Here is a 26,348-nt window from a genome sequence, read left to right on the forward strand (position 1 = left end):
ACTTCCTCCAGTTTTTCTCCATTCAAACTTAACTCCCAATTGACTTGTCCCTCAACCTTACTGTACCTAATAACCTTGATCTTATTCACATTTACTCTCAGCTTTCTTCTTTCACACACTTTACCAAACTCAGTCACCAGCCTCTGCAGCTTCTCACCCAAATCAGCCACCAGCGCTGTATCATCAGTGAACAACAACTGACTCACTTCCCAAGCTCTCTCATCCACAACAGACTGCATACTTGCCCCTCTCTCCAAAACTCTTGCATTCACCTCCCTAACAACCCCATCCATAAACAAACTAACAACCAAGGAAACATCACCCACCCTTGCCACAAACCGACATTCACTGAGAACCAATCACTTTCCTCTCTTCCCAATCATATACATGCCTTCTACTTACATATATCTCTTACACATATCTCTCTTTAAACCAGGTATTCCCAATCACCAACTTGCATATATCTCTTTTTAAACCAGGTATTCCCAATCACCAGTTTTTTTCAGAACACAAATCCAAAAGTTCTCCATTTCCATTAACAACAATGAACACCCCATGTACATCAATTATGCCTTCAACTACCACATTAATCACCTTTGCATTTAAGACCCATATAACCTGGTCTCGTGCATCAAAGTTGCTAATACACTCGCTGAACTGCTACCAGAACACTTGCCTCTCATGCTCTTTCTTCTCATGACCAGGTGCATAGGCTCCAACAATCACCCATCTCTCTCTATCTACTTTCAATTTTTCCTACATCAATTCAGAATTTACTTTCTTACACTCTATCACATACTCCCACAATGCCTGTTTCAGGAGTTTTGCTCTTATCCTCTCACCAACCCCTGACTTTACTCTCAAGACTTTTCCAAACCACTATTACCCTTCACCCATGAGCTTCATTTCACTCAGAATATCCAGGTCTCTTTCCTCAAACATATTACCTATCTCTCCTTTCGTCTCATCTTGGTTACATCCACACAAATTCAGACACCCCAGTCTGAGCGTTCGAGGAGGGTGAGCACTCCAAGCTTGACTCCTTCCATTTCCCTCTTTAGAAATTTAAAAACATATATTCAAATACATATATATTTTTTCATACATATTCACCATTTCCCACATAAGCAAGGTAATGTCAAGAAAAGAGAACTATGCCTTAGAGGGAATATCTTCACATGGCCCCCTTCTCTGTTCCTTCTTTTGGGAAAATTAAAACAGGAGGGGAGAAATTCCAGCACCCCTCCCCTCACTCTCTCCCCTTTTAGTTGCCTTCTACAACACGCAGGGAATAGATGGGAAGTAATCTTTATCCCATAACCCCTATATATCATAAAATAATGATAAATATTCACCATTTTCAACACAACCACCCTCTTCCTTACAACTCTACCTATATCCCATAACTTGCAACCACATAATATTGTTGGAACTACTACCCCTTAAAACATACCTATTTTCGCTCTCCAAGACCACGTTCTCTCTTTCCACACATTCCTCACTGCTCCCAGAACCTACGCCCCCTTCCCTTCCCTTGGACTCGCTTCTGCATCCATGGTTCCATTCGCTGCTAAGTCCACTATCAGATATCTAAAACACTTCACTTCCTCCAATTTTTCTCCATTCAAACTTGCATCCCGACTAACTTGTCCCTCAACCCTGCTGAACCTATTAACCTTGCTCTTATCTACATTGACTTTCAACATCCTCCTTTCACACACTTTTCCAAACTCAGTCACCAACTTCTGCAGTTTCTCACACACCAAAGTCTCTCCCTTTCACAAGCCTATCAATTAACAAGCAATAATGCCCTTTGACCATCTCTCTTACTCAAATAGGTATACTTATGTATCTCTCTTTTTAAACCAGGTATTCCCAATCACCAGTCTCTTTTCAGCACAAATCCACAAGCTCTTTACCATTTCCATTCACACCAATGAATACCCATGTACACCAATTATAATCTCAACTGCCACATTACCCACCTTCACATTTAAATCATCCATCACTAATACCCAGTCTCGTGCACCAAAGCTGCTGACACACTCACTCGGCTGCTCCCAAAACACTTGCCTCTCATGATCTTTCTTCTCATTACCAGGTGAATAAATACCAATAATCACCCATCTTTCTCCATCCACATTCAGTTTTATCCACATCAACCTAGAATTTACTCTCTTACACTCTATCACACACTCCCAAAACTCCTGCTTCAGGAGTAGTGCTACTCCTTCCTGAGCTCTTGTCCTCTCACCAACCAATGACTTTACTCCCAATACTTTTCCAATCCATTCTTACTCTTTACCCTTAAGCTTCATTTCACTCTGAGCCAGAACATCCATGTTTCTTTCCTCAAACATACTCCCTATCTCTCCTTTCTTCTCATCTTGGTTACACCCACAAACACTCAGACACCCCAGCCTGAGCTTTATAAGAGGATGAGCACTCCCCGCTTAACTCCTCCTCCTGTTCCCCTTTTTGAAATTGAAATAAAAGGAAGGGAGGGTTTCCAGCCCCCTTTACTCACTTTCTACGACACACAATGAATACATGGGAAGCATTTTTTCTCCTCTACCCCCTATATATCATAAAAAATCATATATATTCGCCATTTCATTTGTCAGCAAGGTGGTGTCAAGAACAGACGACTGTGCCATAGAGGGAAAAATCTTCACATGGCCCTCTTTTTCATTCCTTCTTTTGAAAAAGTAAAACAGGAGAGGATTTCCAGATATCACAGAACTTTCCATAATAGTGGTCTGTGTTTGATGTAGAACTTCATACACATAAATATTTTTCTTTTCAAACTTATTGTTTCCCATCTTAGCGGGGTAGCACCAGGAAACAGACAAGGAAAGACACATCTGCTCACATATACAGAACCCACACACAAAGTATATTGTTAAAGATTTTCCTTTTTTTATACTATTCGCCATTTCCCATGTTAGCGAGGTAGCATTAAGAACAGAGGACTGAGCCTTTGAGGGAAATCCTCACTTGGCCCCCTTCTCTGTTCCTTCTTTTGGAAAATTAAAAACAAGAGGGGAGGATTTCCAGCCCCCCACTCCCTCCCTTTTAAGTCGCCTTCTACGACACGCAGCGAATACGTGGGAAGTATTCTTTCAATAAATAAGGCTTCAATTGACCGTGCTGTCTTGGCTAACATAAAGAAAAATCAGTATCTTTTTCACTTCTTATGATTTTATTTTATTTATTTATTATACTTTGTCACTGTCTCCCATGTTAGCGAGGTAGTGCAAGGAAACATACAAAAGAATGGCCCAACCCACCCACATACACATGTATATACATACACGTCCACACACGCACATATACATACCTATACATCTCATCGTATACATATATATACACACACACAGACATATACATATATACAAATGTACATAATTCATACTTGCTGCCTTTATTCATTCCCATCGCCACCCCGCCACACATGAAATAACAACCCCCTCCTTCCGCATGTGTGCAAGGTAGCACTAGAAAAAGACAACAAAGGCCACATTTGTTCACACTCAGTCTCTACCTGTCATGCGTAATGCACCGAAACCACAGCTCCCTTTCCACATCCAGGCCCCACAGAACTTTCCATGGTTTACCCCAGACGCTTCACATGCCCTGGTTCAATCCATTGACAGCACGTCAACCCCGGTATACCACATCGTTCTAATTCACCCAATTTCTTGCATGCCTTTCACTCTCCTGCATGTTCAGGCCCAGATCACTCAAAATCTTTTTCACTTCATCTTTCCACCTCCAAGTTGGTCTCCCACTTCTCTTCATTCCCTCCACCTCTGACACATATATCCTCTTGGTCAATCTTTCCTCACTCATTCTCTCCATGTGACCAAATCATTTCAAACACCCTCTTCTGCTCTCTCAACCACACTCTTTTTATTGCCACACATCTCTCTTACCCTTTCATTACTTACTTGATCAAACCACCTCACACCACATATTGTCCTCAAACAACTCATTTCCAACACATCCACCCTCCTCCGCACAACTCTATCTATAGCTCACGCCTCGCAACCATATAACATTGTTGGAACAACTATTCCTTCAAACATACCCATTTTTGCTTTCCAAGATAATGTTCTTGACTTCCACACACTCTTCAACGCATCCAGAACTTTCGCCCCCTCCCCCACCCTATGATTCACTTCAGCTTCCATGGTTCCATTCGCTGCCAAATCCACTCCCAGATATCTAAAACACTTAACTTCCTCCAGTTTTTCTCCATTCAAACTTACCTCCCAATAGACTTGTCCCTCAACCCTAATGTACCTAATAATCTTGCTCTTATTCACATTTATTCTCTGCTTTCTTCTTTCACACACTTTACCAAACTCAGCCACCAGCTTCTGCAGTTTCTCACCTGAATCAGCCACCAGTGCTGTATCACTAGCGAATAACAACTGACTCACTTCCCAAGCTCTCTCATCCACAACAGACTGCACACTTGCCCCTCTTTACAAAACTCTTGCATTCATCTCCCTAACAACCCCATCCATAAACAAATTAAACAACCATGGAGACATCACACATCCCTGCCGCAAACCAACATTCACTGAGAACCAATCACTTTCCTCTCTTCCTACATGTACACATGCCTTACATCCTCGATAAAAACTTCTTATGATGAATGGGTACATTTTGTTCGCATCGTGCATACATTCTACAAATCATTTCAATACTCTTCTCTAACTCCGAATCACCAAACCTTTGATTAGTTACAAGAAGCTTCACTCATTTATGAACAAAACGTTATGCAGTCTTCTCCAAGGTTACCGATCTTTTATACTTTAATCCAAAAAGTGTAAATTACTGCAGACGAATGGAGATGATGATCTGTTAGCCAAATCAGAAAGATCTGGATAAAATGGCAAGTAATTTTAATGACACCCACAAAAAAGATACTGAAAACATACTATTTTCTTAAGTGTCACAGTGAAATATTAGTTCACATGGTAAGGTACTGTTAGTTCTGAATAAATCTAAGTATTCAAGAAAAAAGAATGTTGAAGTCTATTGTCATGAATGAGAAAGGATTTGGAGTTGCACTCAAAACTCTGATGAGTGGAAAAAATTTATGTGGACATTGCACAAGAGGCTCAAATGAAAGCATTACTCCTTTTTTAATATTTGTATGTAAAACCCAAGCTTAACATTTCAAGATAGGATATGTGGTATCAAGTTATTAAAAGCAATATGAATAGATACCTTTTTTTTTTTAAACTATTCGCCATTTCCCGCATTAGCGAGGTAGCGCTAAGAACAGAGGACTGGGCCTTTTTTGGAATATCCTCACCTGGCCCCCTCTGTTCCTTCTTTTGGAAAATTTAAAAAAAAAACGAGAGGGGAGGATTTCCAGTCCCCCGCTCCCTCCCCTTTAGTCACCTTCTACGACACGCAGGGAATACGTGGGAAGTATTCTTAATCCCCTATCCCCAGGGATAAGATACCTTTTATAATGGCATATTCATGGAGAACATATGGCAGTTGATATGCTGACAAAAAAGATCTTTAGTAATCTTGATGAAGGTGCAAGAAGAAAAGGCAGATCATGGAAAACTTGGACATATGCAGTGAGAGAACTGACTGGAGCTAGCGGTATTTCAGATGAATCCAGAGCAACAATTTGAGATCAAATGCAACGGAAGTACTCAAGTGTGAATGCTGCAAGAATGAAACCTTTGGTCTTATTTGACAAATAAAATTAAGTGCAAAAGTATAAAGGCTTTATATAAGAGTAAAATTATACTCTTTACATTTATACACCTTACAGAGGTGGGTGTGCATGAGTAAACTATGAAGCTGTATGCACATGACCATTCCAAAGGAGCTTGTCTGATGACAACTGACATAACTGCACTGCTCATCAGTCTCATCCACTTCCATGCACCTATCAGGAAATATTTTTTTTGTGTTAATAAAGTGGATGGATCAATAACAATGCACAAAGGTATGCTATTCACCTCTAGTATCATTAGCATCAGGCACAAGCAGAGGCTCCATTAATTCTGACGTAGAGTCTTCTTGCTTCTCTTCTTTTGTATTCTCTCTTGAAGCCTTCAAAGTTTCCTCTTGAATAGTTGGCATATCAGTTTGCTGTAAATGAACACCCTGCCTTTAATTCTTATCAAATAAAACACACAATAAGTAGTTCAGAGGCAAAAGTTTGTCAAGTATTCCTGGGAAATTATATGGGAGGGTATTGACTGAGAGGGGTAAAGGCATGTAAAGGCAGATTGGGGAATAGCAGTGTGGTTTCAAAAGTGGTAGAGTTTACGTGGATCAGGTGCTTGCTCTGAAGAATGTATGAGAGAAATACTTAGAAAAACAGTTGGATTTGTATGTAACATTTATGGATCTGGAAAAGACATATGATGAGTTGATAAAGATGCTTTGAGGAAGGTTTTAAATGTATATGGTGTGGGAGGTAAGTTGCCAGAAGCAGTGAAAAGTTTTTACTAAGGATGTAAGGCATGTGTTTAAGTAGGAAGAGAGGAAAGTGATTGGTTCCCAGTGAATATCGGTTTGCGGCAGGGGTGAGTGATGTCTCCATGGTTGTTTGTTTATGGATGGGGTGGTTAGGGAGTTGAATGCAAGAGTTTTGGAGAGAGAGGCAAATATGCAGTCTGTTGTGGATGAGAGGGCTTGAGAAGCGAGTCAGTTATTGTTCACTGATGATACAGCACTGGTGGCTGATTCGAGTAAGAAACTGCAGAGGTTGGCAACTGACTTTGGTAAAGTGTGTGAAAAGAGAAAGTTGAGAGTAAATGTGAATAACAGCAAGGATATTAGGTTCAGTAGGACTGAGGGACAAGTGAACTGGGAGGTAAGTTTGAATGGAGAAAAACTGGAGGAAGTGAAGTGTTTTAGATATCTTAGAGTGGACTTAGCAGCAGATGAAACCATGGAAGCAAGTCACCGGGTAGGGGAGGGGGAGAAAGGTTCTGGGAGCACTGAAGAATATGTGAAAGGCGAGAATGTATGTTTGAAGGAATATGTTTGAAGGGTATGTTTGAAGGAATAGTGACTCCAACAATGTTATATGGTTGCGAGGCATGGGCTACAGATAGGGTTGTGTGGAGTAGAGTGGCTGTGTTGGAAATGAGATGTTTGAGGACAATATGTGCTGTGAGGTGATTTGATCGAGTAAGTAATGAAAGGGTAAGAGAGACGTGTGGTAATAAAGAGTGTGGTTGAGAGAGCAGAAGAGGGTGTTCTAAAATGGTTTGGTCATATAGAGAGAATGAGTAAGGAAAGACTGACGAAGAGGATATATGTGTCAGAGGTGGTGGGAAAGAGGATAAGTGGGAGACCAAATTGGAGGTGGAAGGATGGAGTGAAAAAGATTTTGAGCAATCGGGGCCTGAACATGCAGGAGGATGAAAGGCATGCAAGGAATAGAGTGAATTGGAATGATGTGGTATACCGGACTCGACGTACTGTCAATGTATTGAACCATGTGAAGTGCCTGGGGTAAATTATGGCAAGTTTTGTGGGGCCTGGACGTGGAAAGGGAGCTGTGGTTTGAGTGCATTACACATGACAGCTAAAGACAGTGTGAACAAATGTGGCCTTTTGCTTTTCCAAGCGCTACCTGGGGATGCTATTTCATGTGTGGCGGGGTGGCAATGGGAATGAATAGAGGCAGCAAGTATGAATATACACGTGCATATATGTATATGTCTGTGTATGTATATGTATGTATACATTGAATTTTTTTTTTTTTTTTTTTAGCTTTGTCGCTGTCTCCCGCGTTTGCGAGGTAGCGCAAGGAAATAGACGAAAGAAATGGCCCAACCCACCCCCATACACATGTATATACATACGTCCACACACGCAAATATACATACCTACACAGCTTTCCATGGTTTACCCCAGACGCTTCACATGCCCTGATTCAATCCACTGACAGCACGTCAACCCCGGTATACCACATCGATCCAATTCACTCTATTCCTTGCCCTCCTTTCACCCTCCTGCATGTTCAGGCCCCGATCACACAAAATCTTTTTCACTCCATCTTTCCACCTCCAATTTGGTTTCCCACTTCTCCTCGTTCCCTCCACCTCCGACACATATATCCTCTTGGTCAATCTTTCCTCACTCATTCTCTCCATGTGCCCAAACCATTTCAAAACACCCTCTTCTGCTCTCTCAACCACGCTCTTTTTATTTCCACACATCTCTCTTACCCTTACGTTACTTACTCGATCAAACCACCTCACACCACACATTGTCCTCAAACATCTCATTTCCAGCACATCCATCCTCCTGCGCACAACTCTATCCATAGCCCACGCCTCGCAACCATACAACATTGTTGGAACCACTATTCCTTCAAACATACCCATTTTTGCTTTCTGAGATAATGTATTGAAATGTATAGGTATACATATATGTGTATGTGGGCATGTATGTACATATATGTGTATGTGGGTGGGTTGGGCTATTCTTTAGTCTGTTTCCTTGCGCTACCTCACTAACTCGGGAAACAGCAACAAAGTATGATAAATAAAATAAATACATTATTTCCTTTATGTAAAATTTTCTTTTTTTCACACATTCGCATTTCCTATGTTGGTGAGGTAGCATCAAGAACAGAGGACCAAGCCTTAAAAGGAAAATCCTCACATGGCTTTCTTCTCTGTTCCCTCTTTTTGCAAAGTAAAAACTGCAGGGGGGATTTCCACCCTTTTTAGTTGCTTTTTATGACATGCAGGGAATACGTGGAAAGTATTTTTTCTCCTCTATCCCCAGGGAAAACATTTTAAAATAATACAACTTCTGAATTATCTAATATGTTAAAAACTTTCAAATAACTGAAAAGGTTTTACCATACCACCAACAAGAAACGGAGTTGCAATACTGAAATGGAGAAAGATAGGGCTAATTCATAAATGTTAAAAAGAGAGAGATGTACTCTCAGGGGAGGTCAACCTAGTTTGAAAGGTATGAGTGCCAAAAAGGAGTAATGTACTGCAAGCTAAGGAGGAAGGAGCAAAGAAACATCAATTAGAATATTGTGGAGATGGTAAATAACAATACAAAACTTTTCTCCAAGCTCATCATTAGCAAATAGCCAGTCAAAAGAACATACATCTAGTATATGTGATTTGGATGGAAGAAATGTAAAGGATAATGAGTAAATGAGCAAGGACTTACATATTAAGTTCAAAATTGTTTTCAAAGCCAAGAACACTAAGGCCCCAGCACCAAGATGGGATGAAGTGGTGTCAGAAATGACAGAAAAGATGTAACTAAGTTATCAAAACACCTCGACTCATAAGGCTCAAGGTCCTAATGAAGTCTCTCCAAATGTGCTGCAGGAATGTATAAAGACACTTACTAAGCCACTTAAACTGCTGTTGATATATGTCACTTGAGGAAGCAGTAGAGCCAAAGGAGTGAGAGGGCAAAAGTTCTGTCAATCTTAAAGAATAAAGATTAGGAAATTGCAATCAATTACAGACTAGTCTCTCTAACAAGTGTGGTCTGTTAAACAATGGAAAAGGTAATCAGAAAGCTTATGGATAACCACTTTTAAGGGAAAAATAACCATACCTTACTAACAGACAACAATCATTCAAGGAAGGTCGTGCTTTGAAAATATCTTAAGACTTCTAAGTATTGTGACTGACTGATCATTTTTTTGGTTAGCCAAGATGGCAAGGAAAACTGAGGCCCTAATGAAGGCCATCTCCTTAATATTATATATACATCCTAGCCTGAGCCAGGCAACCAATTAATTGACCATCCCCTTAGGGTGGATGAACAGCAAAGCTGACAGTACTGACTGCTGCAACCAGGATTTGAACTTATGCACTTAAATGTGGGCAGCCCATAAATGAATTACGGTCAGGAATGATAACTACTAAACCACAGAGACCAATTTAGAATTATCTACCTCAACAACAACAAAGGTCATTAACAACAGAACTCTATTCTGATGAATATATCACAGAGTAAAAACAAAAAAAATCAATATAATGGATTTTTTAAAAGTTAATGGGAGGGTATTGATTGAGAGAGTGAAGGCATGTACAGAGCATCAGATTGGGGAAGAGCAGTGTGGTTTCAGAAGTGGTAGAGGATGTGTGGATCAGGTGTTTGCTTTGAAGAATGTATGTGAGAAATACTTAGAAAAGCAAATGGATTTTTATGTAGCATTTATGGATCTGGAGAAAGAATATGATAGAATTGATAGAGATGCTCTGTAGAAGGTATTAAGAATATATGGTGTGGGAGGCAAGTTGTTAGCAGCAGTGAAAAGTTTTTATCGAGGATGTAAGGCATGTGTATGTGAAGGAAGAGAGAAAAGTGATTGGCTCTCAGTGAATATTGGTTTGCGGCAGGGATGTGTGATGTCTCCATGGTTGTTCAATTTGTTTATGGATGGGGTTGTTAGGGAGGTAAATGCAAGAGTTTTGGAAAGAAGGGCAAGTATGAAGTCTGTTGTGGATGAGAAAGCTTGGGAAGAGAGTCAGTTGTTGTTAGCTGATGATACAGCGCTGGTGGGTGATTCGTGTGAGAAACTGCAGAAGCTGGTGACTGAGTTTGGTAAAGTGAGTGAAAGAAGAAAGCTGAGAGTGAATGTGAATAAGAGCAAGGCTATTAGGTACAGTAGGGTTGAGGGACAAGTCAACTGGGAGGTAAGTTTGAATGGAGAAAAACTGGAGGAAGTGAAATGTTTTAGATATCTGGGAGTGGATTTGGCAGCGGATGGAACCATGGAAGCGGAAGTGAATCATAGGGTGGGGGAGGGGGCAAAAGTTCTTGGAGCGTTGAAGAATGTGTGGAAGTCGAGAACATTATCTCGGAAAGCAAAAATGGGTATGTTTGAAGGAATAGTGGTTCCAACAATGTTATATGGTTGCAAGGCATGGGCTGTGGATAGAGTTGTGCAGAGGTGGGTGGATGTACTAGAAATGAGATGTTTGAGGACAATATGTGGTGTGAGGTGGTTTGATCGAGTAAGTAATAATAGGGTAAGAGAGATGTGTGGTAATAAAAAGAGTGTGGTTGAGAGAGCAGAAGAGGGTGTTTTGAAATGGTTTGGTCACATGGAGAGAATGAGTGAGGAAAGATTGACCAAGAGGATACATATATGTGTCAGAGGTGGATGGAACGAGGAGAAGTGGGAGACCAAATTGGAGGTGGAAAGATGGAGTGAAAAAGATTTTGGGTGATCGGGACCTGAACATACAAGAGGGTGAAAGGCGTGCAATGAATAGAGTGAGTTGGAACGATGTGGTATACTGGGGTCGACGTGCTGTCAATGGATTGAACCAGGGAATGTGAAGCACCTGGGGTAAACCATGGAAAGTTCTGTGGGGCCTGGATGTGGAAAGGGAGCTGTGGTTTCAGTGCATTATTACATGACAGAGACTGAGTGTGAACGAATGTGGCCTTTGTTGTCTTTTCTGCCACCTCACACACATGAGGGGGGAGGGGGTTGTTATTTCATGTGTGGCGGAGTGACAATGAGAATGAATAAAGGCAGACAGTATGAATTATGTACATGTGTATATATGTACATGTCTGTGTGTGTATTATGTATACGCAGAGATGTATAGGTATGTATATGTGCGTGTGTGGACATGTATGTATATATATGTGTATGTGGGTGGGTTGGGCCCTTCTTTCATCTGTTTCCTTGTGCTACCTCGCTAACGCAGGAGACAGCGACAAAGCAAAATAAATATAAATAAAATCCTCATATTTACAATCAAAACCATATATCATAACAGTTTCATTTTTCTATTCTTATAAACATGTATTAAACACAAATAGAATAAAATCATTAAAAAATGTTTTAAAATCAATATAATGGATTTTTCTAAAAGTTCATAAATCCACATATTTACAATCAAAACCATATATAATTACAGTTCCATTTTTCTTGCATACTTGTTCATCCCTGAGGTATGGTAGAGAAATCTACCTCCACATTCCAGCATGTTGCAGAGGGTGACTAAAGGGGGCAGAAGCAGAGACTGAACACCCTTCCCTTCTTGTATTTCCATTTCTAAATGAGGAAACAGGAGGAGTCAAGCTAGGAGTACTCATCCTCCTCAAAGGAGAAATAGGTAGTACATTTGAGGAAAGAAACCTGGATGTTCTGGTTCAGTGTGAAACAAAGCTCAAGGGTAAAGGGGAGGAATGGTTTGAAAATGTCTTGGAAGTAAAGTCTGGGTTTGGTGAGAGGACAAGAGCTATGGAAGGAGCAACATTATTCTTGAAGCAGGAGTTGTGGAAGTGTGTAAGGAAGTAAATTCTGGATAAATGTGGGTTAAACTGAATGAAAGTGGATGGCATGAGATAAGCGATTATTGGTGCTTATGCAACCGACCATGAGGAGAAAGATCATGAGAGGCAAGTGTTTTGGGAGCAGTCGGGTGAGTGTGTCAGCAGTTTTGGTGCACAAGACCAGGTATTAGTAATGGGTGATTTAAATGCTTAGGTAATTAATATGGCAGTTGGAGGTATAATTGGTGTGCATGGGGTATTCTGTGTTGTGAATGGAAATGATGAAGAGTTGGTGCTATTGTGAACTGAATAAAGACTGGTAATTGGGAATACCTGGTTGAAAAAGAGAGGGATACACAAGTACACACAAGTAAGAAAGACAGATGGTAAACGGGCATTATCAATTACGTATCAATTGATGGGTGTGCAAAAAGGACTTTTTGATGCAACTGTGCTGAGGGGGAGCACTGGTAGGAAGTCTGATCACTATTTTGTGGAGGCAAGGGTAAAGATTTGGAGAAGTTTTTGAAAAGGAGGAGACAATGTCAGGGAGAACACCATGGTGAGAAAGAGTCGAGTTTGGAAAGGAGACTTGTGGAAAGAAATCCCTGGAGAGATCGAGTGCAGAATGGCAAAAGGTGAGAGCAAATGAAGGGAGGGGTGTGGGTGTGGGTGAGGAATGGAAGGTATTTAGGGAAACAGTGACGGATGTGCACAATATGCATGTGGCATGCGAAAGGTGGATCAGCAAAAAATAAGGGTAGCGACTGGAGGGATGAAGTAAAGTTACTAGTGAGAGAAAAGTGAGGCATTTGGGTGGTACTTACAAGGAAGGAGCAAAAATGATTGGGGGATATACATGAGAAAGCAGCAGGAGGTCAAGAGGAAGGTGCAAGGGACAAACGAGAGTTGGAGTCAGAGAGCATCATTAAACTTTAAGGAGAATAAAAAGATGTTTTGGAAGAAGGTAAATAATATGCGAAAGATAAGAGAACAAATGGGGACATCGGTGAAGGGAAGTGATAACAGGTAGTGATGGAGCAAGGAGGAGATGGAGCGAGTATTCTAAAGAATTGTTAAATGTGTTTAATGACAGTGGCAGATAAAGGGTGTTTAGGTCAGGGGGTATATGTAGCACAAGAGTTAGGGAGAGTGGTTTGGTGAAAACGGGCGAGGTGGCAAAAGCCTTGCAGAAAATAAAATCTGGCAAGAAAGCGGGACTGGACGGTATTGCAGTTGAACTTATTAAGAAAGGGAGAAAAGGGGTGACTATGTAGTCGATTTCTTAGTAAGGATATCCAACGTATGTATGAATCATGGTAAATGTAGTCGATTCTTAGTAAGGATATCCAACGTATGTATGAATCATGGTCAAGTGTCAAAGGATTGGAGAAATGCATGTATAGTGCCAGTGTTTAAAGGCGATGGGGATAAACTAAAGTGTTCAACCCACAGAGATATAATTCTGTCGAGTATATCTCCAAAATCATATGGAAAGGTATTGAGTGAGAGGGAGAAGACATGAACAGAGCAACAGATTGGGCAGGAGCAGAGTGGTTTCAGAAGTGGTAGATGATATGTGGATCAGGCGGTTGCTTTGAAGAGTGCATGAGAGAACTACTTAGAAAAACAGATGGATTTTCATGTGGCATTTAAGGATCTGGAGCAAGCACATGACAAGGTTGATATAGATGCTTTGTGGAAGGTCTTAAGAATATATGGTGTGGGAGGTAAGCTGTTAGAAGCAGAGAAGTTTTTATCGAGGGTTTAAGACAAGTGTAAAAGAAGAGAGGAGAGTAATTGGTTCCCAGTGAAGGTTGGTCAGCAAAAAGGGTGCATAATGTAAATATGGTTGTTTAATTTGTTAATGGATAGGGTGGCAAGGGAAGTAAAGGCAAGAGTTTTGGAGAGAGGGGTGAGCATGCAGTCTGTTGGGGATGAAAGGGCCTGGGAAGCAAGTCAGTTGTTGCTCGGTGATGATACAGCATTGGTGGCCAATTCGAGTGAGAAGCCGAAGAAGGTCGTGAGTGAGTTTGGAGGTGTGTGTGAAAGGGGGAGTAAATTTAAATAAAAGCAAGGATATTAGATTCAGCAGGGTGGAGGGACAAGTTAGTTGGAACGTCAGGTTCAGCAGATGGAGGGACAAGTTTGTTGGGATGCAAGTTTGAATGGAAAAAATTGGAGGAAGTGAAGTGTTTAAGATATCTGGGAGTGGACATAGCAGTGAATAGAACCATGAAAGTGGAAGCAAGTCATGGGGGGGGGCAGAGAGAAAAGGTTTGGGAAGTGATGAAGAATGTGTTAAAGAAAGTTATTGTGGAGAGCAAAAATGGGTATGTTTGAAGGAATAGTAGTTCCAACAATATCATATGGTTGGTATGGACTAAATGTGCAGGGGGGTAGAAACCCTCCCCTCCTTGTATTTCAACTTTCTAAAAGGGAAAACAGAAGAAGGAGTCACGCGGGGAGTGCTAATCCTCCTCGAAGGCTCAGATTGGGGTGTCTAAATGTGTGTGGATGTAACCAAGAAGAGAAAAAAGGAGAGATAGGTAGTATGTTTGAGGAAAGGAACCTGGATGTTTTGGCTCCGAGTGAAACAAAGCTTAAGGGTAAAGGGGTAGAGTGGTTTGGAGTAAAGTCAGGGGTTGGTGAGAAGACAAGAGCAAAGGAAGGAGTAGCACTACTCCTGAAGCAGGAGTTCTGGGAGTATGTGATAGAGTGAAAGAAAGTACACTCTAGATTGATATCGGTAAAACTGAAAGTGGATGGAGCGAGATGGGTGATTATTGGTGCCTATGCACCTGGTCATGAAAAGAAAGATCAGGAGAGGCAAGTGTTTTGGGAGCAACCGAGTGAGTGCGTTAGCAGCTTTGATACACAAGACCAGGTTATAGTGATGGGTGACATGAAAGCAAAGGTGAGCAATGTGGCAGTTGAGGGTATAATTGGTGCACATGTGGTGCTCAGTGCTGTAAATGGAAATGGTGAAGAGCTAGTAGATATGTGTGCTGAAAAGGATTGGTGACTGGGAATACCTGGTTTAAAAAGAGACATACATAAGTATATGTATGTAAGTAGGAGAGATGGCCAGAGAGTGCTATTGGATTACGTGTTAATTGATAGGCATGTGAAAGAGAGACTTTTGGATGTTAATGTGCTGAGAGGTGCAACTGGAGCGATGTCTGATCATTTGTAAAGGTTTTCAGAAAAGAAGAGAGAATGTTGGGGTGAAAAGAGTGGTGAGAGTAAGTGAGCCTGGAAAGGAGACTTGTGTGAGGAAGTACCAGGAGAGGTCAAGTGCAGAATGGAAAAAGGTGAGAGCAAGTGATGTAAGGGGAGTGGGGGAGGAATGGTATGTATTTAGGGAAGCATTGATGGCTTGCACAAAAGATGCCTGTGGCATGAGAAAGGTGAGAGATGGGCAGATTAGAAAGGGTAATGAGTGGTGGGATGAAGAAGTAAGATTATTAGTGAAAGAGAAAAGAGAGGCGTTTGGACAAATTTTGAGGGAGAGTAGTGCGAGTGACAGGGAGATGTACAAAAGAAAGAAGCAGGAGGTCAAGAGAAAGGTGCAAGAGGTGAAAAGAGGGCAAATGAAAGTTGGGGTGAGAGTATCGTTAAATTTTAGGGAGAATAAAAAGATGTTTTGGAAGGAGGTAAATAAAGTGCATAGGACAAGAGAACAAATGGGAACATTGGTGCAGGGGGCAAATGGGGAGACAATAACAAGAAGTGGTGAAGTGAGAAGGAGATGGAGTGAGCATTTTGAAGGTTTGTTGAATGCATTTGATAAGTGGGGCAGATATAGGGTTCTTTGGTCGAGGGGGTGTGCAAAGTGAGAGGGGTCACAGAAAATGGTTTGGCAAATAGAAAAGAGATAGTGAAAGCTCTGCGGAAGTTGAAAGCCAACAAGGCAGCAGGTTTGGATGGTATTGCAGTGGAATTTATCAAAAAAAGGGGGTGTTGTTGAACGATTGGATTAGGATATTCAATGTATGTATGGTTCATAGTGAAGTGCCTGAGGATTGGTGGAATGCATGCATTGTGCCACTGTACAAAGGCAAAGGGCATAAAGGCAAGTGCTCAAATTACAAAGGTATAAGTTTGTTGAGTATTCCTGGGAAATTATATGGGAGGGTATTGATTGAGAGGGTAAAGGCATGTACGGAGCATCAGATTGGGGAAGAGTAGTGTGGTTTCAGAAGTGGTAGAGGATGCGTGGATCGGGTGTTTGCTTTGAAGAATTTATGTGGGAAATACTTTGAAAAATGGATGGATTTGTATGTAGCATTTATGGATCTGGAGAAGGCATACGATAGAATTGATGGAGATGCTCTGTGGAAAGTATTAAGAGTATATTGTGTGGAAGGCAAGTTGCTAGAAGCAGTGAAAAGTTTTATCAGGGATATAGGCAAGTGTACGAGTAGGGAGATGGGAAAATTACTGGTTCCCAGTGAATGTCAGTATGCAGCAGGGGTGCATGATGTTTCCACGGTTGTTTAACTTGTTTATGGATGGGGATGTTAGGGAGGTGAATGCAAGAGTTTTGGAAAGAGGGGCAAGTATGCATTTGTTATGGATGAGAGGGCTTGGGAAGAGAGTCAGTGTTGTTCGCTGATGATACAGCGCTGGTGGCTGATTCAGGTGAGAAACTGCAAAAGTTGGTGACAGTTTGGTAAAGTGCGAGAAAGAGGAAAGCTGAGAGTGAATGTGAATAAGAGCAAGGTAATTAGGTACAGTAGGGTTGAGAGACAAGTTAATTGGGAGGTAAGTTTCAATGGAGAAAAACTGGAGGAAGTGAAGTATTTCAGATATCTGGGAGTGGATTTAGCAGCAGATGGAACCTTGGGAGCGTAAATGAGTCACAGGGTGCAGGAGGGGGCGAAGGTTCTGGGAGCACTGAAGACTGTGTGGGAGGCGAGAACGTTATCTTGGAGCAAAAATGGGTATGTCTGAAATAATAGTGGTTCCAACAATGTTATATGGCTGCAAGGCATGGGTTATGGATAGGGTTATGCGGAGGAGGGTGGACGAGTTGGAAACGAGATATTTGAGGACAATACATGATGTCAGGTGGTTTGATCGAGTAAGTAATGAAAGTGTAAGAGAAATGTGTGGTAATAAAAAGACTGTGGTTGAGAGAGCAGAAGAGGGTGTATTGAAATGGTTCAGTCACATGGAGAGAATGAGTGAGAAAAGATTGACAAAGAGGATATATGTGTCAGAGGTGGAGGGAATGAGGAGATGTGGGAGACCAAATTTGAGGTGGATGGATGGAGTGAAAAAGATTTTGAGCGATCCGGGCCTGAACATACAGGAGGGTGAAAGGAGTGCAAGGAATAGAGTGAATTGGAACGATGTGGAATACCGGGGTCGACGTGCTGTCAATGGACTGAACCAGTTCATGTGAAGCGTCTGCAGTAAACCATGGAAACTTGAGGGACAAGCCAATTGGGAGGTAAGCTGAATGGAGAAAAACTGGAGGAAGTGAAATGTCTTAGATATCTAGGAGTGGAAATGGCAGCAGATGGAACCATGGAAGCAGAAGTGAGTCACAGGGTGGGGGAGGGGGCGAAAGTTCTGGGAGCGTTTGAATGGATGAAGTCAGCAAGTATGAATATGTGTATGTGTATATGTATATATATATGTATATATATGTATATGTATATATATATGTATATGTATATATATATGTATATGTATATATATACATGTATATGTATATATATATATGTATATATGTATATATATATATATATATATATATATATATATATATATATATATATATATATATATATATTTATATATATATATATATATATATATATATATATATATATATATATATATATATATATATATATATATATTGATCCCTGGGGATAGGGGAGAAAGAATACTTCCCATGTATTCCCTGCGTGTCGTAGAAGTCGACTAAAAGGGGAGGGAGCGGGGGGCTGGAAATCCTCCCCTCTCATTATTTTTTTTTTAATTTTCCAAAAGAAGGAACAGAGAAGGGGGCCAGGTGAGGATATTCCCTCAAAGGCCCAGTTCTCTGTTCTTAACGCTACCTCGCTAACGCGGGAAATGGCGAATAGTTTGAAAGAAAGATATATATATATATATATATATATATATATATATATATATATATATATATATATATATATATATATATATATCCACTTCTGCTTCCATGGTTCCATCCGCTGCCAGATCCACTCCCAGATATCTAAAACACTTTACTTCCTCCAGTTTTTCTCCATTCAAACTTACCTCCCAATTGACTTGACCCTCAACCCTACTGTACCTAATTACCTTGCTCTTATTCACATTTATTCTTAACTTTCTTCTTTCGCACACTTTACCAAACTCAGTCACCAGCTTCTACAGTTTCTCACATAAATCAGCCACCAGCGCTGTATCATCAGCAAACAACAACTGACTCACTTCCCAAGCTCTCTCATCCACAACAGATTTCATACTTGCCCCTCTTTCCAAAACTCTTGCATTCACCTCCCTAACAACCCCATCCATAAACAAATTAAACAACCATGGAGACATCACACACCCCTGCCGCAAACCTACATTCACTGAGAACCAATCACTTTCCTCTCTTCCTACACGTACACATGCCTTACATCCTCGATAAAAACTTTTCACTGCTTCTAACAACTTGCCTCCCACACCATATATTCTTAAAACCTTCCACAGAGCATCTCTATCAACTCTATCATATGCCTTCTCCAGATCCATCAATGCTACATACAAATCCATTTGCTTTTCTAAGTATTTCTCACATACATTCTTCAAAGCAAACACCTAATCCACACATCCTCTACCACTTCTGAAACCACACTGCTCTTCCCCAATCTGATGCTCTGTACATGCCTTCACCCTCTCAATCAATACCCTCCCATATAATTTACCAGGAATACTCAACAAACTTATACCTCTGTAATTTGAGCACTCACTCTTATCCCCTTTGCCTTTGTACAATGGCACTATGCACGCCTTCCGCCAATCCTCAGGCACCTCACCATGAGTCATACATACATTAAATAAACTTACCAACCAGTCAATCATACAGTCACCCCTTTTTTAATAAATTCCACAGCAATACCATCCAAACCTGCTGCCTTGCCGGCTTTCATCTTCCGCAAAGCTTTTACCTTCCGCAAAGCTTTTACTACCTCTTCTCTGTTTACCAAATCATTTTCCCTAACCCTCTCACTTTGCACACCACCTCGACCAAAACACCCTATATGTGCCCCTCTATCATCAAACACATTCAACAAACCTTCAAAATACTCACTCCATCTCATTCTCACATCACCACTACTTGTTATCACCTCCCCATTTGCGCCCTTCACTGAAGTTCCCATTTGCTCCCTTGTCTTACGCACTTTATTTACCTCCTTCCAGAACATCTTTTTATTCTCCCTAAAATTCAATGATAGACTCTCACCCCAACTCTCATTTGCCCTCTTTTTCACCTCTTGCACCTTTCTCTTGACCTCCTGTCTCTTTCTTTTATACATCTCCCACTCAATTGCATTTTTTCCCTGCAAAAATCGTCCAAATGCCTCTCTCTTCTCTTTCACTAATAATCATACTTCTTCATCCCACCACTCACTGCCCTTTCTAATCAACCCACCTCCCACTCTTCTCATGCCACAAGCATCTTTTGTGCAATCCATCACTGATTCCCTAAATACATCCCATTCCTCCCCCGGTCCCCTTACTTCCATTGTTCTCACCTTTTTCCATTCTGTACTCAGTCTCTCCTGGTACTTCCTCACACAAGTCTCCTTCCCAAGCTCACTTACTCTCACCACCCTCTTCACCCCAACATTCACTCTTCTTTTCTGAAAACCCATACAAATCTTCACCTTAGCCTCCACAAGATTATACATATACATATATATATATATATATATATATATATATATATATATATATATATAGTGAATATATATATATATATATATATATAGGTATATATATATATATAGGTAGTGAAAGCTTTGCGGAAGATGAAAGCCGGCAAGGCAGCAGGTTTGGATGGTATTGCAGTGGAATTTATTAAAAAAGGGGGTGACTGTATTGTTGACTGGTTGGTAAGGTTATTTAATGTATGTATGACTCATGGTGAGGTGCCTGAGGATTGGCGGAATGCATGCATAGTGCCATAGTACAAAGGCAAAGGGGATAAGAGTGAGTGCTCAAATTACAGAGGTATAAGTTTGTTGAGTATTCCTGGTAAATTATATGGGAGGGTGTTGATTGAGAGGGTGAAAGCATGTACAGAGCATCAGATTGGGGAAGAGCAGTGTGGTTTCAGAAGTGGTAGAGGATGTGTGGATCAGGTGTTTGCTTTGAAGAATGTATGTGAGAAATACTTAGAAAAGCAAATGGATTTGTATGTAGCATTTATGGATCTGGAGAAGGCATATGATAGAGTTGATAGAGATGCTCTGTGGAAGGTATTAAGAATATATGGTGTGGGAGGAAAGTTGTTAGAAGCAGTGAAAAGTTTTTATCGAGGATGTAAGGCATGTGTACATGTAGGAAGAGAGGAAAGTGATTGGTTCTCAGTGAATGTAGGTTTGCGGCAGGGGTGTGTGATGTCTCCATGGTTGTTTAATTTGTTTATGGATGGGGTTGTTAGGGAGGTAAATGCAAGAGTTTTGGAAAGAGGGGCAAGTATGAAGTCTGTTGGGGATGAGAGAGCTTGGGAAGCGAGTCAGTTGTTGTTCGCTGATGATACAGCGCTGGTGGCTGATTCATGTGAGAAACTGCAGAAGCTGGTGACTGAGTTTGGTAAAGTGTGTGAAAGAAGAAAGTTAAGAGTAAATGTGAATAAGAGCAAGGTTATTAGGTACAGTAGGGTTGAGGGTCAAGTCAATTGGGAGGTGAGTTTGAATGGAGAAAAACTGGAGGAAGTGAAGTGTTTTAGATATCTGGGAGTGGATCTGGCAGCGGATGGAACCATGGAAGCGGAAGTGGATCATAGGGTGGGGGAGGGGGCGAAAATTCTGGGGGCCTTGAAGAATGTGTGGAAGTCGAGAACATTATCTCGGAAAGCAAAAATGGGTATGTTTGAAGGAATAGTGGTTCCAACAATGTTGTATGGTTGCGAGGCGTGGGCTATGGATAGAGTTGTGCGCAGGAGGATGGATGTGCTGGAAATGAGATGTTTGAGGACAATGTGTGGTGTGAGGTGGTTTGATCGAGTGAGTAACGTAAGGGTAAGAGAGATGTGTGGAAATAAAAAGAGCGTGGTTGAGAGAGCAGAAGAGGGTGTTTTGAAGTGGTTTGGGCACATGGAGAGAATGAGTGAGGAAAGATTGACCAAGAGGATATATGTATCGGAGGTGGAGGGAAGGAGGAGAAGAGGGAGACCAAATTGGAGGTGGAAAGATGGAGTGAAAAAGATTTTGTGTGATCGGGGCCTGAATATGCAGGAGGGTGAAAGGAGGGCAAGGAATAGAGCGAATTGGAGCGATGTGGTATACCGGGGTTGACGTGCTGTCAGTGGATTGAATCAGGGCATGTGAAGCGTCTGGGGTAAACCATGGAAAGCTGTGTAGGTATGTATATTTGCGTGTGTGGACGTATGTATATACATGTGTATGGGGGGGGGTTGGGCCATTTCTTTCGTCTGTTTCCTTGCGCTACCTCGCAAACGCGGGAGACAGCGACAAAGTATAATAAAAAAAATAAAAAAAAATATATATGTATATATATATTTTCTTTTTTTTTGCTTTGTCACTGTCTCCCGCGTTTGCGAGGTAGCGCAAGGAGACAGACGAAAGAAATGGCCCAACCCTCCCCCATACACATGTATATACATACGTCCACACACGCAAATATACATACCTACACAGCTTTCCATGGTTTACCCCAGACGCTTCACATGCCCTGATTCAATCCACTGACAGCACGTCAACCCCGGTATACCACATCGCTCCAACTCACTCTATTCCTTGCCCTCCTTTCACCCTCCTGCATGTTCAGGCCCCGATCACACAAAATCTTTTTCACTCCATCTTTCCACCTCCAATTTGGTCTCCCTCTTCTCCTCCTTCCCTCCACCTCCGACACATATATCCTCTTGGTCAATCTTTCCTCACTCATTCTCTCCATGTGACCAAACCATTTCAAAACACCCTCCTCTGTTCTCTCAACCACGCTCTTTTTATTTCCACACATCTCTCTTACCCTTACGTTACTTACTCGATCAAACCACCTCACACCACACATTGTCCTCAAACATCTCATTTCCAGCACATCCATCCTCCTGCGCACAACTCTATCCATAATCCACGCCTCGCAACCATACAACATTGTTGGAACCACTATTCCTTCAAACATACCCATTTTTGCTTTCCGAGATAATGTTCTCGACTTCCACACATTCTTCAAGGATCCCAGAATTTTCGCCCCCTCCCCCACCCTATGATCCACTTCCGCTTCCATGGTTCCATCCGCTGCCAGATCCACTCCCAGATATCTAAAACACTTCACTTCCTCCAGTTTTTCTCCATTCAAACTCACCTCCCAGTTGACTTGACTACTGTACCTAATAACCTTGCTCTTATTCACATTTACTCTTAACTTTCTTCTTTCACACACTTTACCAAACTCAGTCACCAGCTTCTGTCGTTTCTCACATGAATCAGCCACCAGCGCTGTATCATCAGCGAACAACAACTGACTCACTTCCCAAGCTCTCTCATCCCCAACAGACTTCATACTTGCCCCTCTTTCCAAAACTCTTGCATTCACCTCCCTAACAACCCCATCCATAAACAAATTAAACAACCATGGAGACATCACACACCCCTGCCACAAACCTACATTCACTGAGAACCAATCACTTTCCTCTCTTCCTACACGTACACATGCCTTACATCCTCGATAAAAACTTTTCACTGCTTCTAACAACTTGCCTCCCACACCATATATTCTTAATAGCTTCCACAGAGCATCTCTATCAACTCTATCATATGCCTTCTCCAGATCCATAAATGCTACATACAAATCCATTTGCTTTTCTAAGTATTTCTCACATACATTCTTCAAAGCAAACACCTGATCCACACATCCTCTACCACTTCTGAAACCACACTGCTCTTCCCCAATCTGATGCTCTGTACATGCCCTCACCCTCTCAATCAATACCCTCCCATATAATTTGCCAGGAATACTCAACAAACTTATACCTCTGTAATTTGAGCACTCACCCTTATCCCCTTTGCCTTTGTACAATGGCACTATGCACGCATTCCGCCAATCCTCAGGCACCTCACCATGAGTCATACATACATTAAATAACCTTACCAACCAGTCAACAATACAGTCACCCCTTTTTTAATAAATTCCACTGCAATACCATCCAAACCTGCTGCCTTGCCGGCTTGCATCTTCCGCAAAGCTTTTACTACCTCTTCTCTGTTTACCAAATCATTTTCCCTAAACCTCGCACTTTGCACACCACCTCGACCAAAACACCCTATATCTGCCACTCTATATATATATATATATATATTATTATTATTTTTTTTTTTTTTTGGAAGCGGAAGTGGATCATAGGGTGGGGGAGGGGGCGAAAATTCTGGGGGCCTTGAAGAATGTGTGGAAGTCGAGAACATTATCTCGGAAAGCAAAAATGGGTATGTTTGAAGGAATAGTGGTTCCAACAATGTTGTATGGTTGCGAGGCGTGGGCTATGGATAGAGTTGTGCGCAGGAGGATGGATGTGCTGGAAATGAGATGTTTGAGGACAATGTGTGGTGTGAGGTGGTTTGATCGAGTGAGTAACGTAAGGGTAAGAGAGATGTGTGGAAATAGAAAAAGCGTGGTTGAGAGAGCAGAAGAGGGTGTTTTGAAGTGGTTTGGGTACATGGACTGGATGAGTGAGGAAAGATTGACCAAGAGGATATATGGGATATATGTGTCGCAGGTGGAGGGAACAAGGAGAAGAGGGAGACCAAATTGGAGGTGGAAAGATGGAGTGAAAAAGATTTTGTGTGATCGGGGCCTGAACATGCAGGAGGGTGAAAGGAGGGCAAGGAATAGAGTGAATTGGAGTGATTTGGTATACCGGGGTTGACGTGCTGTCAGTGGATTGAATCAAGGCATGTGAAGCGTCTGGGGTAAGCCATGGAAAGCTGTGTAGGTATGTATATTTGCGTGTGTGGACGTATGTATATACATGTGTATGGGGGGGGGGTTGGGCCATTTCTTTCGTCTGTTTCGTTGCGCTACCTCACAAACGCGGGAGACAGCGACAAAGTATAATAATAATAATGTATATATATATATATATATATATATATATATATATATATATATATATATATATATATATATATATTTCTTTCTTTCAAACTATTCGCCATTTCCCGCATTAGCGAGGTAGCGTTAAGAACATAGGACTGGGCCTTTGAGGGAATACCCTCACCTGGCCAATTCTGTTCCTTCTTTTGGAAAATTAAAAAAAAACGAGAGGGGAGGATTTCCAGCCCCCCGCTCCCTCCCCTTTTAGTCGCCTTCTACGACACGCAGGGAATACGTGGGAAGTACTCTTTCTCCCCTATCCCCAGGGAAATATATATATATATATATGCAACACATTGGGGAGGAGCAGTGAGGTTTCAGAATTGGCAGAGGATGTGTGGTTCAGGTGTTTGCTTTCAAGAATATATGCGAGATATACTTAGAAAAACAAATGGATTTGTCTGTAGCATTTATGGATCTGGAGAAGGCATATGGTAGAGTTGATAGAGATGGTCTGTGGAAGGTCTTAAGAGTATGTGGTGTGGGAGGTAAGTTGCTAGAAGTGGTGAAAAGTTTTTATCAAGGATGTAAGGCAAGTGTATGAGTAGGAAGAGAAAAGTGATTGGTTCGCACTGAATGTTGGTTTGTGGCAGGGGTTCATGATGTCTCCATGGTTGTTTAATTTGTGGTAAAAAAAAAGTGTGTGGTTGAGATAGCAGAAGAGGGTGTATTGAAATGGTTTGGTCACATGGAGAATGAGTGAGGAAAGATTGACAAAGAGAATATGCATGTCAGAGGTGGATGGAACAAGAAGTGGAAGGCCAAACTGGAGGTGGAAGGATGGAGTGAAAAAGATTTTGAGCAATCGGGGCCTGAACATACCGAAGGGTGAAAGGCATGCAAGGAATAGAAAGAATTGGAACAATGTGGTATACCAGGGTTGACCAGAGCATGTGAAGCGTCTGGGATAAACCATGGAAAGTTTTGTGGAGCCTGGATGTGGAAAGGGAGCTGTGGTTTCGGTGCATTACACATGACAGCTGGAGACTGAATGTGAGCGAATGTGGCCTCTTTTGTCTTTTCCTAGCGCTACCTCACACGCGCACAGGGGGAGGGAGTAGCATTTCATGAGTGGCGAGGTGGTGACAGGAATGGATGAAGGCAGCAAGTATGAATACGTACATGTGTATATGTGTGCGTGTGGGTGTTTATATATATACATGTGTATGTGGGTGGGTTGGGCCATTCTTTCGTACGTTTCCTTATGCTAACTCACTAATGCAGGAAACAGCGACAAAGTATGATAAATATCATTCATTTATTCATTTTGCTTTGTCGCTGTCTCCCGCATTTGCGAGGTAGCACAAGGAAACAGACGAAAGAAATGGCCCAACCCGCCCACATACACATGTATGTACACACACATCCACACACGCAAATATACATGCCTATACATCTCAATGTACACATATATATTACACACACAGACACATACATATATACCCATGCACACAATTCACACTGTCTGCCTTTATTCATTCCCATCGCCACCTCGCCACACATGGAATACCATCCCCCTCCCCCCTCATGTGTGCGGGGTAGCACTAGGAAAAGATAACAAAGGCCTCATTCATTCACACTCAGTCCCTAGCTGTCATGCAATAATGCCCAAAACCACAGCTCCCTTTCCACATCCAGGCCCCACACAGCTTTCCATGGTTTACCCCAGACGCTTCACATGCCCTGATTCAATCCACTGACAGCCCATCAACCCCGGTATA

At 41.6% G+C, this 26,348-nt stretch overlaps 1 protein-coding gene across 10 annotated transcripts in view; it reads right to left on the reverse strand.

Annotated features, from left to right (window-relative positions):
• LOC139755954 (uncharacterized) overlaps positions 1-26,348 on the reverse strand; it is a 209,941-nt gene that overhangs the window by 140,294 nt on the left and 43,299 nt on the right. For all 10 annotated transcript variants that reach the window (XM_071674764.1, XM_071674767.1, XM_071674770.1 and 7 more), the window contains exon 3: positions 5,997-6,129. In XM_071674764.1, the coding sequence (XP_071530865.1) occupies positions 5,997-6,129 (133 nt within the window). The remainder of the gene's footprint in view (positions 1-5,996; positions 6,130-26,348) is intronic.

The sequence above is a fragment of the Panulirus ornatus genome, chromosome 20 (assembly GCF_036320965.1).
Source record: "Panulirus ornatus isolate Po-2019 chromosome 20, ASM3632096v1, whole genome shotgun sequence".
NCBI lineage: Eukaryota > Metazoa > Arthropoda > Malacostraca > Decapoda > Palinuridae > Panulirus > Panulirus ornatus.